The 16,493-nt window shown below is 41.3% G+C and overlaps 1 protein-coding gene across 1 annotated transcript in view; it reads right to left on the bottom strand.

Annotated features, from left to right (window-relative positions):
* Positions 1-5,445: 5,445 nt before the first annotated feature.
* sprtn (SprT-like N-terminal domain) overlaps positions 5,446-16,493 on the bottom strand; it is a 30,498-nt gene continuing 19,450 nt past the window's right edge. The window contains exon 5 of the mRNA XM_060913920.1: positions 5,446-10,373. Coding sequence (XP_060769903.1) covers positions 9,103-10,373 — 1,271 coding nt within the window. The 3' untranslated portion in view covers positions 5,446-9,102. The remainder of the gene's footprint in view (positions 10,374-16,493) is intronic.

Genomic DNA, 16,493 nt, shown 5'->3' with positions numbered 1-16,493 from the left:
TTGAATAATAACGATAAGCATATTTGGCAGCGTTAAGTCACCGTCAGTCTTTAACAAAAGAATAATCCGGAGCCTTCTTTTGTTAAATGGATCCCAGTGACGTCACACTGCCAAAAACGCTTATGATTATTATTTGAAATTATGCTGTATTCGACACATTTGGACAACTTCACTTCGTAAGAGTGTTTATAAGTACATAATCTTTCTGCAAACCCAAACTAACAGATTAAGTTTTCGACTCCTTTAAAGCAGATTAATTCTCCTCGGCCCAATGTCGTAGCCCATCTTGCTGTCATCCATGCTGATGTGGATCAAATTGTCCGGCGAGTCTTTTCCTAACTTATTAAAAATCAGTCGGCTTTGTCCGTCCGGCGCGGGACGACATCGGCAGCCAATGAGATCGCTTATAATGAATCGGAAAATTCCGGGATGTCTGACGTTTTCTTTCGATATTTTTATTGGACGGTTTGAACATGTGATCTTGACACAGCCAACAGATTACAGTTTGTTTACATCATACCACACAGACATACAGTGGTATGCACAAGTTTGTGCACCCCTGGTCAAAATTGCTGTTACCGTGAACAGTTGAAGATGAAATGATCTCCAAAAGACAAAGTTAAAGATGACTCATTCCCTTTATATTTTAAGCAAAAACAATTTTTTTCATCTTTTGCATTTTCAAAATGACAAAAAAGGAAAAAGGCCCGACGCAAAAGTTTGGGCACCCTGCATGGTTAGTACCTAGTAACACCCCCTTTGGCAAGTATCACAGCTTGGAAACACTTTTTGTAGCCAGCTAATAATCTTTCAGTTCTTACCTGGGGGATTTTCACACATTCGTCCTTGCAAAAGTCTTCCAGTTCTACAAGTTTCCTGGGCTGTCTTGCATGCACTGCTCTTTTGAGATCTATCCACAGATTTTCAAAGCTGTTAGGTCAGGTGACTGTGAGGGCCAGGGCAAAACCTTCAAGCTTGTGCCTCTTGAGGTATTCCATTGTAGATTTTGAGGTGTGTTTTGGATCATCGTCTTATTGTAGGACCCAACTTTTTTACAGATGGTGTGATGTTTGCGTCCAGAGTTTGCTGGTATTTATTCGAATCCATGCTTCCCTCGACCAATGAAATGTGCCCTGTGCCACTGGTTGCAACACAACCCCAAAGCATGATCGATCCACACCCATGCTTCAGAGTTGGAGAGGTGTTCATTGTGGCCAAAAAGTTCTATTTTGATTTCATCAGCCCACAGGACTTGTTTCCAAAATGCATCAGGTTTATTTAGATGTTCTTTTGCAAACTTCAGATGCTGAATTTTGTGGCTCGGACGCAGGAAAGGTTTTCTTCTGATGACTCTTCCATGAAGGTCATATTTGTTCAGGTGTCGCTGCATAGTAGAACAGTGCACCATCACTCCAGGGTCTGCTAAATCTTTCTGAAGGTCTTTGGCAGTCAAACAGGGGTTTTTATTCGCTTTTCGAGCAATCCAACGAGCAGTTCTTTCAGAAAGTTTTCTTCATCGTCCAGACCTCACCTGTTTCTGTTAACTGCCATTTCTTAGTAACATTACGATCTGAGGAAACAGCTACCGGAAAACACTTTGCTACGCTCTTGTAGCCTTCTCCTGCTTTGTGAGCGTCAATTATTCAGAATGCGACAGAGTTGCTTAGAGGAGCTCATCTGCATCATCTGACCTTTCCTAACGAAGAATTTGAACAAGCCACAGCTCAATAAGCTACAACCCCGATTCCAAAAAAGTTGGGACAAAGTACAAATTGTAAATAAAAACGGAATGCAATAATTTACAAATCTCAAAAACTGATATTGTATTCACAATAGAACATAGACAACATATCAAATGTCGAAAGTGAGACATTTTGAAATTTCATGCCAAATATTGGCTCATTTGAAATTTCATGACAGCAACACCTCAAAAAAGTTGGGACAGGGGCAATAAGAGGCTGGAAAAGTTAAAGGTACAAAAAAGGAACAGCTGGAGGACCAAATTGCAACTCATTAGGTCAATTGGCAATAGGTCATTAACATGACTGGGTATAAAAAGAACATCCTGGAGTGGCAGCGGCTCTCAGAAGTAAAGATGGGAAGAGGATCACCAATCCCCCTAATTCTGTGCTGACAAATAGTGGAGCAATATCAGAAAGGAGTTCGACAGTGTAAAATTGCAAAGAGTTTGAACATATCATCATCTACAGTGCATAATATCATCAAAAGATTCAGAGAATCTGGAAGAATCTCTGTGCGTAAGGGTCAAGGTCGGAAAACCATACTGGGTGCCCGTGATGTTCGAGCCCTTAGACGGCACTGCATCACATACAGGCATGCTTCTGTATTGGAAATCACAAAATGGGCTCAGGAATATTTCCAGAGAACATTATCTGTGAACACAATTCACCGTACCATCCGCCGTTGCCAGCTAAAACTCTATAGTTCAAAGAAGAAGCCGTATCTAAACATGATCCGGAAGCGCAGACGTCTTCTCTGGGCCAAGGCTCATTTAAAATGGACTGTGGCAAAGTGGAAAACTGTTCTGTGGTCAGACGAATCAAAATGTGAAGTTCTTTATGGAAATCAGGGACGCCGTGTCATTCGGACTAAAGAGGAGAAGGACGACCCAAGCTGTTATCAGCGCTCAGTTCAGAAGTCTGCATCTCTGATGGTATGGGGTTGCATTAGTGCGTGTGGCATGGGCAGCTTACACATCTGGAAAGACACCATCAATGCTGAAAGGTATATCCAGGTTCTAGAGCAACATATGCTCCCATCCAGACGACGTCTCTTTCAGGGAAGACCTTGCATTTTCCAACATGACAATGCCAAACCACATACTGCATCAATTACAGCATCATGGCTGCGTAGAAGAAGGGTCCGGGTACTGAACTGGCCAGCCTGCAGTCCAGATCTTTCACCCATAGAAAACATTTGGCGCATCATAAAACGGAAGATATGACAAAAAAGACCTAAGACAGTTGAGCAACTAGAATCCTACATTAGACAAGAATGGGTTAACATTCCTATCCCTAAACTTGAGCAACTTGTCTCCTCAGTCCCCAGACGTTTACAGACTGTTGTAAAGAGAAAAGGGGATGTCTCACAGTGGTAAACATGGCCTTGTCCCAACTTTTTTGAGATGGGTTGTTGTCATGAAATTTAAAAAAAATCACCTAATTTTTCTCTTTAAATTATACATTTTCTCAGTTTAAACATTTGATATGTCATCTATGTTCTATTCTGAATAAAATATGGAATTTTGAAACTTCCACATCATTGCATTCCGTTTTTATTTACAATTTGTACTTTGTCCCAACTTTTTTGGAATCGGGGTTGTAATTAAGGTCTGGAAGCTTAGTAAAAGTTATCCGAGAACTCAAATGTATTGGGGCGGCCAAACTTTCGCATGGTCTTCCTTTTCTTTTTTTCACTCTCCTTGTACGAAACAAAAATAATACACAAATCTTGCTGAAAAGAAATGTGTCGTCTTTACCTTTATGCCTTTTGGTGATCAGTTCATCTTCTGCTCACTTAACTATTCACAGTAACAGACATTTTCAGCAAGGGTGCCCAAACTTTTGCATGCCACTGTATTACTTTGACAGAATCAACACAAACATTGGAAAAAAAAAAAGGACAGCTTGTTTAACACAAATATCATTCAATATGTAAATGGATCTGTTCTTTGCTCTCCTATGTATCTAGTTACTCGTGGGCAGGAAATTTAACGTAAGCGTATCGGATTTTAACTAAAGTGACTAAGCCTGATGCGCTAAAACGCTTTTGGGGGGGAGGGGGGTTTGAGGTCAGGGCAGTGGGAGTGAGCAGATGGCCAGCAGTGAGATGAGATGAGATGAGATGAGATGAGATGAGGCGACGCGACACACAGGCTGAAACAAAGCATCGTCTCTGGAGCCATGTGGTCGACACAATGAATGACGCACGAACAGCTGCCGGATGCGGGCATCGTTAAAGCCCAGAGGAACACTAAAGCGTGGAACGACGGCACACGCCGATTGTGAGGGTGAATCGAGGCCACATGCTCACTTCCAGAATCGTGTATGAACACAAATGCAAATGCAGCGGAGAGAAAGCACACGGTCACGCAGATGTCTGAGTTTATACCTCAGCTTTATCGCAAACGCTAAAACTGTTTCATGTTGACGCTGATCGAGTGAGACGCTTGAATGGAACCAAATACTGGAAGGATGAGTAGCATGCTATAGAGGCACAATGGTGTAACATAGGGAAAAAAAGTAAAAATTCAGGTTTTGATTTTATGTACTGAAATAACTATTCGGCACAATTTTTACAATATCTATATAAATTAGTTGTTTTTACCCATTTTAATGATTACCCATAATGCATTGTTTATCGCGCTAAAACAAGCAAAAACCTCATGCGGGTCATTCTATGAAACCGGTGCCTCTTCCACATTGCAATTCTTAAAAAAATAATTTAAGATAAGCTATTTTTTAAAGATACTCATTAAATATGTGACATCAGAGCCGCAAAAAAAAAAATGTATTTTCCCACCTCATGCATAAATTCCTGTTAATATTATCCTTTTTATTGTGACCCAGGTGTCATGTGTTTTACCACCCTGTAACGGACAAGATGCACTAAATTTGAAGCATAATGCATATATTAATTTCAAATCATCTTATATTTTCCTCTCACATAAATGTCCATAATATGATATTAGAAATTGCAAGTTGGGTTTTTAATCAGATATTTATGTAATTTATATTTCTATCTCCATAACATGAATTCTCAGTGTTTTTTAATTGGTGTTTTAACAATATTGGCCATTTTACCCCATATTGTGAAATGAAAGTTACATTTGTTAATAGGCTTATTTTATCACATTATGATAAAACAATTATTTTGGGGATATTTCGCAGCATTAGCGCTGTCGCCTCACAGCAAGAAGGTCCGGGTTCGAGCCCCGTGGCCGGCGAGGGCCTTTCTGTGTGGAGTTTGCATGTTCTCCCTGTGTCTGCGTGGGTTTCCTCCGGGTGCTCCGGTTTCCCCCACAGTCCAAAGACATGCAGGTTAGGGTTAACTGGTGACTCTAAATTGACCGTAGGTGTGAATGTGAGTGTGAATGGTTGTCTGTGTCTATGTGTCAGCCCTGTGATGACCTGGCGACTTGTCCAGGGTGTACCCCGCCTTTCGCCCGTAGTCAGCTGGGATAGGCTCCAGCTTGCCTGCGACCCTGTAGAAGGATAAAGCGGCTAGAGATAATGAGATGAGATTTCGCAGCATTTCCATGAATTTAAACAAAAAACCCATTGTTACAGGGTGGTAAGTCATGTTACAGAGTGGTAAGTCCTGCTTTGGGTCTGTTGATTTGGTTTGTTTCCATGCATCAACATTAGTTTTATTAATTTTTCCTGGATATATGTAGGTACAGCAAATATAAGACAAGAGCCAAAATACATATGAAATATTTATTGATAAAAAGGTTTCACAAATACAAATAAAAAAACAGTAGTAAGTGCATTCAACATGGGCAGAATTCAGAAGATTATTTTTGTTGTTGTTGTTCTTAATTTCATTTCTCATGGACCATACAAAAACATGAAGTACATTTAGCTTTGAAACTATTGTTTAAAACACCAACATTGCACCCTGAATCGTTAACTAACTTTTCTAACTCTAACTGATTCTAGCTATATTTCTGACTCTAATGATGATTAGGCATGGATCTTGGAAAGACGCTTCCATACATCCCTCTGGATTCCAAGGTGACGGGATGTCACAGGTTGTGGCGGTTCAATGACTTCCAGGACAACTCGTAACTGGTTGTTAGATTTTGTTTACATAAAAACGCAGCATTCAAACTATCTGGCTGGTATGAACTCACTGCTAATGACTCACTGAAGCTTTGATTGTATTCCCAGTGCTCTTAATAAATAAATAAATAAATAAATAGGTTTCTGTACTTATAATAATTTGTAAATACCTAAATATAGATACAACATTTGAATGAATTATAATCTTAATGCCACTGACAAGCCCTCATATGTTCCCTTTACCACCCTGTAACAATACAAAGTGTTAAAGGGTGGTATGTTACAGGGTGGTAAATTTCACCTCAGAATGACCTCAGCTAGTTCTGATAATAACTAGCATAGCTAACAAGTGTACAATCCAGTTTACAAATCCCTCCATTTTCCTAAAAAGCTGAAAAAAACAAGAATTTTTTATAGTTTCCCTGTCTATTATGCGTTACAGGGTGGTAAGGTTAAGCTTAACGGACCCTATCTAACTACCAAAAAGAGCAAATAAATCATATCAAATTGTGTGGGAACTTGCCTGCTTGGGATCCTGACTTTGGCCAAGGGTTTGAGTGATGTCATCAGCTTCCTGTGATGTCACTTAAAGAGACACTGTCTTTCTAACAGCCAAAATGTGTAAGCGTTACAGGGTGGTATGTAAAATTGTAGGACGAGCATAAATTGTGATTTTTAGATAATAAATGATACTTTTATTCTAAACAAAACTATTGTATTTTACGAAGGATGTAATTTTATTCATGAAATTAATAAAAAAATTGTTTGAAAAATGTATATATTTATGTAAATATGTTAGGTGCAAATTCCATACGGGACTTCCCGGACATGGGAAAATAGGTTGTGTACAGTATATGATAAAAAGATGAAAAAAAAAAATGTAGGATTTTTGTTTACAGTGACAGTAAAACATGCATTGTGTAATTCACAACACTTAAATAAACAGTTTTGTTCATTTGAAATACATTTTCACAATTTCTGACTTTTTTTTTTTTAGAGGTCATGAAATTATGCGGACACAAAAGGCACCGGTTTCGTAGAATGACCCATAAGACAGTGGAAATACTACCTTTACTACCTTCACGTGGCGTCTTTCTCGATCGCATGTGCCTAGAAGCGTACCTTCTAGAACATTTCTGGGTGGTCACGGACTGTCACGTAGCCTAGTTCGGTTGTGAAACTCGCTAGGACGGAGTATTTTCGCGAGTTTAGTGGCAAACTTTTGCGCCGCAATTTCTCTATTCTCGAAATTTGTAACCTGAAACCCTACAAGAAATGTTTCATAATGTTTGGGATTTTGAAAAATGCTTCTAGCAAGTTTATTTCGCTGTATTTTTCCGTGAAACTTGGCATAAATCATCCTTAAGTGATGAGCGTGACATTGTTATTTTGGTATGGGTCACGGAGTTGGTTGGAAGCGGGAGAAATGAGAGTTTCTCAACTACAGCAGCACTTCTCACCATAGATGGCTGGCGTGTTTCACAGCGTTTGGGATTTATTAAATCGACTAAATCTCTAGATCTACTGAAGCTACGAGGATATAAATCACCAGGATTCTAATTTACTGGGTGAGAAGTATTATATATTTTTTTGAAAGGTTTATTTGCGCTACAAGTCCATGAAAGTTGGAATTGTTCGTGAAGGGGTTAGTTAGATTTTGGTAGCGTGACGCGCACAACAAGCAAAAGAAAAAAATTTTCTTCCGAATTTCCTTGCTTTATCAAAATTATTTTTTGATACATTAAAAAGACTGTTTATAATATTTAAGCGATTTTTTTTTTTTTATTATAGAGAATATTTGATCAAAACTTTCAAAACCGCATTCAAAGTGATTTTTCACGGGTGTAAATGTTACGCGTGATGTCCATAATTACCTTAAATTTTAAGAACTAAAATTCTGTTAAAAATTCTAGATTTGTGCTATCATTCTGGGGTTTTGCTGAATAATACTTTAGGGAGTTCTCTTACAATGCTGAAAATTCAATGAGTTTTGGTGAAATTCTAGAAAAGTTATTTACATTTTAACGCGCCTGATAGCGATTGTGCTCACACAGCGTGCTACTCATAAAGACGACTCCGGTATGGACATGCGAATGAAAACTAGGATTGTGAAACTTTTCCGGTGGCAGATTTCTTCCTGAGAAAAGGTTTTCCCCAGTTCTGCTTTCCAAACCCGTCCCAGTGCGATAAAAAAAATAAATAAATAAAATTATAAATGATAAAGACGACAGATTAGAGTTATATTTATTCAAATATGAACTTGGTACAAAAATTGAAACAGATAGGACACACATTCTACATTATAATAATAATAATAATAATAATAATAATAATAATACACTGATTTAGAGCAGCTATTCATTTTTTCTTTAAAAAAAAAAAATCAGCAGCATTGTGTCCAGGCTCAACATGGACAATAAAACCAACCAAAGCTTGTGCGCTGTGTGACAAGATTTATTTCTTAACACGATCTCTGCTATGAGTCACGAATCACGTATTCATCCGTGACGTGCAACACCTGTAAAAGTGAGTCATGTGTCACCCGTCTGCTTTGATTCACCGGATCATGCTGCTGTTTCTGGGTGGAGTTGTTGAGCTGAAAAGAAGAAGGTGTGAAGCACACCCTGACGGGGTGCACAAGAAGCGTAATCGATAATGATGTGGAAAAATCCGATAACGCTGAAGCGCCAAAGGATGGAGCAGTCGATCACAGCAATGCTGCCCAATCAGGACGCTCGCTTCGTGATGCGCCTGTTCTCAGCGGCAAAACCAGTTATTTTCCACGTCTACAGCGTTTGAATGGAACCCTCGCTGCAGCCAGAAAGTGATTCGCCTCTGAATCGACTTGACTTTGGGAAGCGATTCATTAGATTACATGCGGTTTTACGTTGCTCATGAAAAAGTGTTTTACGAGGACGTTTCCAGTCCTACAAGTTTTTGAAGCTTGACTTGAATGTCAGCCCTTCCCAAGAAACCTGAAAGTTGTCCCTGAGATTGACGTCTCTGCATTTATGCAGACGTGCAGCGCTCCTGAGGGTGGTATGAAGTTAAAACTTCGCCCGTTCTCCTTGAGCGAGCGCTAAAAGACCAACGAGGATGCCATTGTTCCTTCAATACATACAGTATATTTAGCGTGTCCTGATTTTCAGAAGGCGGGGTTTGAGCCAGTCGATCGGAAAACTTGACCATAATTTCGTGTCAAATTTGTAACGTAGGCGCCGCCCCTTATTTAGTCAAGATCTTTGCCGAGAAACATGCTTCGGCTCATAATCTCCGTCTCTCGCTCACACTATTACGGTCACATGAGACATGAGTCGAGATGTTGGTTAATTTTGGACTCCGGCACTTTGCTCTGGCACACGGGGCAGGTCACAGTGAGGGGAGCGGAACCGAGGAAGGTACCTCCCCCTCCGGACGCACCGGAAGAGTTCACTTCGGCACCGGGTCCCTCTTCCTGACGCTCCTTGGAGATTGAGGAAGATGCAGGCGAGTGGACGACTCGCTGGAAGAAATCAAAGATGTGTGTAGAATTCCGGTCTTCCTGCCACCTTTTCTTCCCTCCAGTCCCAGCTCCAGCGCCAGGTTTGTGCGGGCTTCTGGAGGCGGATGCCGGAATAAACGACCCGGATTTCTCTGGACTTCCTACGAACGTCAAATTGGAGCTTGGCGTGCTGGAAGAAGCCGACCTTCCAGTTCCAGAACTTTTCTGATTTTCAAAACGTCTCGAACTGGACTTTGGAACGCTGCATTCTGAGCCGATGGAACTTGGAGAACTAGAACTGAGAATTCCGGTTCCAGGACCTTTGGGACTTCTGAAGTGTGGGAAACTGGAACTCGGAACCTTGCTGCTAAAGTTGGCAGGAGGCGGGTCTGAATGGCTCTGGCTTCCAAAGTGTGTTGAATTGGAACCGGTCGAACTGGAATCTGGCGTTCCGGCTCCAGAACTTTTTGGATTTCCAAAGTATTTTAAACTGGAAGTTGGAACACAAACATTTTCTGGTTTGATCTCAGATATCGAAGCAGCACTTTTCCGGTTTTCAAACCGCCCTGAAGTGAAACCTGGAACGCCGTTTTCTGGTTTGATGGGACCTGGAATTCCGGTTCCAGTACTCTTAGTGCGAGCAAAGTATTTGGAAAGGGGCGACCCTGAAGAACCCGACGAGCTCTTATTAACGGGGCTGGTTTGAGCAGAGTTCAGATTTAAGGCACTATCCAAAATCAGTGTATTAACGGACGCTTGCTTTGGTTCTGTTGGATTCGTTTTCTCTGGCGATCTCAGGCTTTTGTTTCGGAAAAGATCCTTTACCGTTCTCTGTTTGGGTCCCAACAAGCTGCCGTTGGTTTTGGTGACTCTTACAGGAGAGCCGCTGACATTGACGAAGGCTTTGGGGTTGCTGATTGACCTTTTCGGAAGAGCGGTGGTGGTGGTAGCATCAGCTGGCTCTGGTGAGTGGGTGGCACTGTGGATGAGGGGTTCCTGGATGGATGCTGATGGACGTGTGCTCCCACCAAGAACGATACCTCTACCGCTGAACGGGATGACGTTCCTGATATCCTGAGAACGTGAGCCTGAGAGTAAAGTGAGGAAAATAAACCAGTGGTCAGAAAATAGTCTTTGTATACTGTAATTACTGAGTAATTAGTGTCGACATCCACACTAGTAACTTGCTCTAGTTTTAATCTTTAGCAAAACGCTTTTGTTGTTGCTTGGGGGCGTGGCCTGTCTCGCATTCCCCCACCCCCGTAGCTTTATATAGAACTTCTAAAGCTAGAGAAACAAATTATCAGTTATCTGATTAACAAAATGTGCTCGGCTTCCTACATTTAAAAAAAAAAAAATTCCTAGCTACAGCCAAGTCCATAAGTATTTGGCCAGCGACGCAATTTTGCCTCTGTGCACACCACCACCACAAATCTGAAACGAAGCAAATCAATATGTGACTGAAGTGCAGACTTCCGTCTTTAACTCAAGGGGCTTAACAAAAACATCACACTAAGCATTTCAGAATTACAGAATTTTTTTCTTTTGGGAAGCACAGTCCCTCTATTTTCCCAGATTCAAAAGTAATTGAACAACTGACTAGAGTAGCTAGCTTCATGGCCAGTTTCTTCATCATTTCAAAACAAGTTAAGGAGGGGGAAAGAAAAAAAAAAAAGATCTGGGGTTGATTCCAAGTGCTGAATTTGCATTTGTTCATGGGAAATCTCAATACGCAGCCCAACGAGGTGTTGACGCATGTGAAGGAGGCCATCGTTGGGGGTAGGGGAGGGACGACAACAACCACCCAGACCTTTTGGCGAGATGATAATTCAATTCAGTCCATTCTTAAAAAGAAGGAATGCACTGGCCAGCTGAGCAACATGAAAACACCTGGAAGATCATGGAAAACAACAAGGTTTGGAAGATCGTAGAATTCTTTCTTTGGTGGAAACGACAGAACGTCAAGGACGGAGCAGCTCGTCCGGCCTGCCATCAAAACGTCAAACAAAACTGAAATGCGATGATGTGAGAGAGGACCAACCTCCACGACAAACTGTTTACAACATGAAACTCAAAAAAAGGACGAAATTTTGTTCCCGGCGGGAAGATCGACCCGAAACATTGATCAGAACTGGAGTCGGATGAAAAATCAGAGAGGAGATGCAGTACAATTCTAGCGAGAGGCCTGGAAAACTCGTTCATTTGGTCTAATTAGGAACTTGTCAGCCAAAAAATTTGACAACCAAGTTTCGTGCGGCGCAATGAGATCTTTCGAACAAAACAATCGGAACGGAACTCCGTGGAGAACCGATGGAGGCGGAGATACGATTTAATTGTGGACGACACGCCATGGAACTGAAGTCATTTTTAAACTTGCTTTATTTCTTAATTAACGTGTTATTCAATTACACTTTCGGTTTGATTAACCTTATATCGTGACTCGTATTGGCATATTATACGACACTTCTCAGCCTTTTCGGTTTTTAGCCATGTTGAATGTAGTTCGTTTGGTCCACGGCAGGCGTCGCTTATCCGTGCGATCTTCACGAGACTTGTGTGAGACTTCAAACGTGAAGTGTTGGCGCTGCCATTTTGAAAACTGTTTGCACAGCGGCCAGGTCGCCATATCATTCTGATTTGGATTAATTTCGAGATTTGCCAGCTTCGTCAGTGATGGAGTATCAGTCTTGCGTGCTGTGGCGCGTCCACCTGAAGGCGCGCCTCGGGCCGTGAACAAGGCGCACCTGAGCTCAATTAAGGAACTGCGCGTTTGCCTATTTAAGACCGTGCTGATGCATTTGCATCGCGAAGTATTACCGTACGCATTACCGAGCCTTTCTATCCGTTGTCTTGATTTCCTGTTTCTCGTTTTTGATCTCGCCTGCCGTTTTGGATCGTTTGTCTGCGCTTAATTAAACCGTATACTTCTGCACGTACTGTACATCCGCCTCCCTCGCGTACGTGACATGGAGATTATTCCATACGACTTCGAACCAACTGAAGAGTTGGAAAGACGACAGGATAAGGATGAGTCCGTCGCGCTGGTATTTACAGTGCTCAGCGTAAATGAGTGCACCCGCTTTGAAAAGTAACATTTTAAACAATTTCCAAAATGTTGACAAGACAAAGTTTAATATAACATCTGTTTAACTTATAACGTGAAAGTAAGGTTAATAATATAACTTAGATTACACATTTTTCAGTTTTATTCAAATTAGGGTGGTGCAAAAATGAGTGCACCCCACAACAAAAACTACTACATCTAGTACTTTGTATGGCCTCCATGACTTTTAATGACAGCACCAAGTCTTCTAGGCATGGAATGAACAAGTTGGTGACATTTTACAGCATCAATCTTTTTCCATTCTTCAACAACGACCTCTTTTAGTGGCTGGATGCTGGATGGAGAGTGATGCTCAACTTGTCTCTTCAGAATTCCCCATAGGTGTTCGATTGGGTTCAGATCAGGAGACGTACTTGGCCACTGAATCACTTTCACCCTGTTCTTCTTCAGAAATCCAACAGTGACCTTAGATGTGTGTTGGAAAAGTGCACAACGACCAAGGGCACGGAGTGATGGTAGCATCTTCTCTTTCAATATAGAGCAATACATCTGCGAATTCATGTTGCCATCAATGAACTGCAGCTCCCCGACACCAGCAGCACTCATGCAGCCCCACATAAGGACACTGCCACCACCATGTTTCACTGTAGGCACCAGGCAGTTTTCTTTGTATTCCTCACCTTTGTGACGCCATACAGTTTTGAAGCCATCAGTTCCAAAAACATTTATCTTGGTCTCATCACTCCAGAGTATAGAGTCCCAGTAGTCTTCATCTTTGTCAGCATGGGCCCTGGCAAACTCTAGGCGGGCTTTTTTGTGCCTGGGCTTTAGGAGAGGCTTCTTTCCATGCATGCCATTCCTCTGCAGCGTACGCCGTATTGTGTCACGGGAAATAGTCACCCCAGTTTGGCTTTCTACTTCTTTAGATAACTGCAGTGAACTTGCATGCTGATTTTCTTCAACCCTTCTCATCAGAAGACGCTCCCGTTGAGGTGTTAACTTCCGTGGACGACCTGGACGTCTCTGTGAGATGGTTGCAGTTCCATCTTTCTTAAATTTTTGTACCACTTTTGCTACAGTATTCTGACTGATAAGTAAAGCTTTGCTGATCTTCTTGTAGCCTTCACCTTTGCGGTGTAAAGAAATTATTTTCTTTGGGGAATTCTGAAGAGACAAGTTGAGCATCGCTTTCCATCCAGCATCCAGTCACTAAAAGAGGTCGTTGTTGAAGAATGGAAAAAGATTGATGTTGCAAAATATCGCCAACTTGTTCATTCCATGCCTAGAAGACTTGGTGCCGTCATTAAAAATCATGGAGGCCATACAAAGTACTAGATGGAGTAGTTTTTGTTGTGGGGTGCACTCATTTTTGCACCACCCTAATTTGAGTAAAACTGAAAAATGTGTAATCTAAGTTTATATTATTAACCTTACTTTCCTGTTATAAGTTAAACAGATGTTATATTAAACTTGTCAATATTTTGGAAATTGTTTGTGTTCATTGAGATACTGTTGAAAATGTTACTTTTCAAAGCGGGTGGACTCATTTACGCTCAGCACTGTACGTCATTACTGTCGCGAAATTACAACATGCCAGATCAGGCGGCTGGCTGGTGGGTTTTCAAAGTAATAAACGCGTGCGTGTATTTCTGTGATAAATCCAGATTGTACTGAGCGCACTTCCCATGTAATCCTCACTAAGGTTTCGGACAGCGCTCCAAAATGGCGTCCACACTATACAATCCTGATTCCAAAAAAGTTGGGACAAAGTACAAATTGTAAATAAAAACGGAATGCAATAATTTACAAATCTCAAAAACTGATATTGTATTCACAATAGAACATAGACAACATATCAAATGTCGAAAGTGAGACATTTTGAAATTTCATGCCAAGTATCGGCTCATTTGAAATTTCATGACAGCAACACATCTCAAAAAAGTTGGGACAGGGGCAATAAGAGGCTGGAAAAGTTAAAGGTACAAAAAAGGAACAGCTGGAGGACCAAATTGCAACTCATTAGGTCAATTGGCAATAGGTCATTAACATGACTGGGTATAAAAAGAGCATCTTGGAGTGGCAGCGGCTCTCAGAAGTAAAGATGGGAAGAGGATCACCAATCCCCCTAATTCTGTGCCGACAAATAGTGGAGCAATATCAGAAAGGAGTTCGACAGTGTAAAATTGCAAAGAGTTTGAACATATCATCATCTACAGTGCATAATATCATCAAAAGATTCAGAGAATCTGGAAGAATCTCTGTGCGTAAGGGTCAAGGCCGGAAAAACATACTGGGTGCCCGTGATCTTCGGACCCTTAGACGGCACTGCATCACATACAGGCATGCTTCTGTATTGGAAATCACAAAATGGGCTCAGGAATATTTCCAGAGAACATTATCTGTGAACACAATTCACCGTGCCATCCGCCACTGCCAGCTAAAACTCTATAGTTCAAAGAAGAAGCCATATCTAAACATGATCCAGAAGCGCGGACGTCTTCTCTGGGCCAAGGCTCATTTAAAATGGACTGTGGCAAAGTGGAAAACTGTTCTGTGGTCAGACGAATCAAAATGTGAAGTTCTTTATGGAAATCAGGGACGCCGTGTCATTCGGACTAAAGAGGAGAAGGACGACCCAAGTTGTTATCAGCGCTCAGTTCAGAAGCCTGCATCTCTGATGGTATGGGGTTGCATTAGTGCGTGTGGCATGGGCAGCTTACACATCTGGAAAGACACCATCAATGCTGAAAGGTATATCCAGGTTCTAGAGCAACATATGCTTCCATCCAGACGACGTCTCTTTCAGGGAAGACCTTGCATTTTCCAACATGACGATGCCAAACCACATACTGCATCAATTACAGCATCATGGCTGCGTAGAAGAAGGGTCCGGGTACTGAACTGGCCAGCCTGCAGTCCAGATCTTTCACCCATAGAAAACATTTGGCGCATCATAAAACGAAAGATATGACAAAAAAGACCTAAGACAGTTGAGCAACTAGAATCCTACATTAGACAAGAATGGGTTAACATTCCTATCCCTAAACTTGAGCAACTTGTCTCCTCAGTCCCCAGATGTTTACAGACTGTTGTAAAGAGAAAAGGGGATGTCTCACAGTGGGAAACATGGCCTTGTCCCAACTTTTTTGAGATGTGATGTTGTCATGAAATTTAAAGTCACCTAATTTTTCTCTTTAAATGATACATTTTCTCAGTTTAAACATTTGATGTGTCATCTGTGTTCTATTCTGAATAAAATATGGAATTTTGAAACTTCCACATCATTGCATTCCGTTTTTATTTACAATGTGTACTTTGTCCCAAATTTTTTGGAATCGGGGTTGTATATATAGTGTGCTGTATGGACCCTTTTCACGTGACGTCACGACAAACGCGGCCGCCATTTTGGACATGTACTACCAGTAGTTTACCACAGCCAACATTGAGGAACGGCAGCAAAGAAAGTGTTTACTTTCAGCAAGACTTCCATCATGCCACTATATTGTTGTGCACCTGGATGTAGTAACCATCAACAAACAAGGCAAGGGTTATCATTTTATCGGATCCTGGTAGATGGATAGCAGCCATAAACAGGAAAGATTGGCAGCCCTCGGCATACCAGCGCTTGTGCAGTGCCCACTTTGTTGGAGGTAAGACGAATAAAATTAGCCAGAAAAGGCATTACATTGCTGTTAACATTCTGTGGCGGCGAGTGTGTAACCAAATAGGCTAAAATAACCCATTGTAACCTCTTTGTTCTTCTGTAGTAGCTATTAGCTAACGACATTAGCTAGCGTTGTGTTCCTTTGCTCTCAGGTGCATTTTCAGGGTCTCCGAGGTTTTAGATCCATGATTATAGGATAGATTTTACCAGTGTTTCAATGATTTCTGGCCTAAAGAGTATTAATGTAAACACATTTGAAATTTCACCTTCAAGTTCAACATGCAAGTTAAACTGTTTTGTGATAGATTACTGAGGTATACGATAGATTTGAAAATCTACAGGGATACCTTGCACTTAATTATCTCTGATCATGTAGTGTTGTAACAAAAACGTGCATGAAAATATGAACGGTGGTTTGCGCCGTCTTATACGATCCAATGAAGAGAATCGATCATCATGACCTCCTGTTGATCACAAAGG

Source organism: Neoarius graeffei, chromosome 2 (genome assembly GCF_027579695.1).
Source record: "Neoarius graeffei isolate fNeoGra1 chromosome 2, fNeoGra1.pri, whole genome shotgun sequence".
Classification (NCBI taxonomy): Eukaryota; Metazoa; Chordata; class Actinopteri; order Siluriformes; family Ariidae; genus Neoarius; species Neoarius graeffei.
Note: the sequence above shows the minus strand (reverse complement) of the source record. Positions and strands in the feature narration are given on the sequence as shown.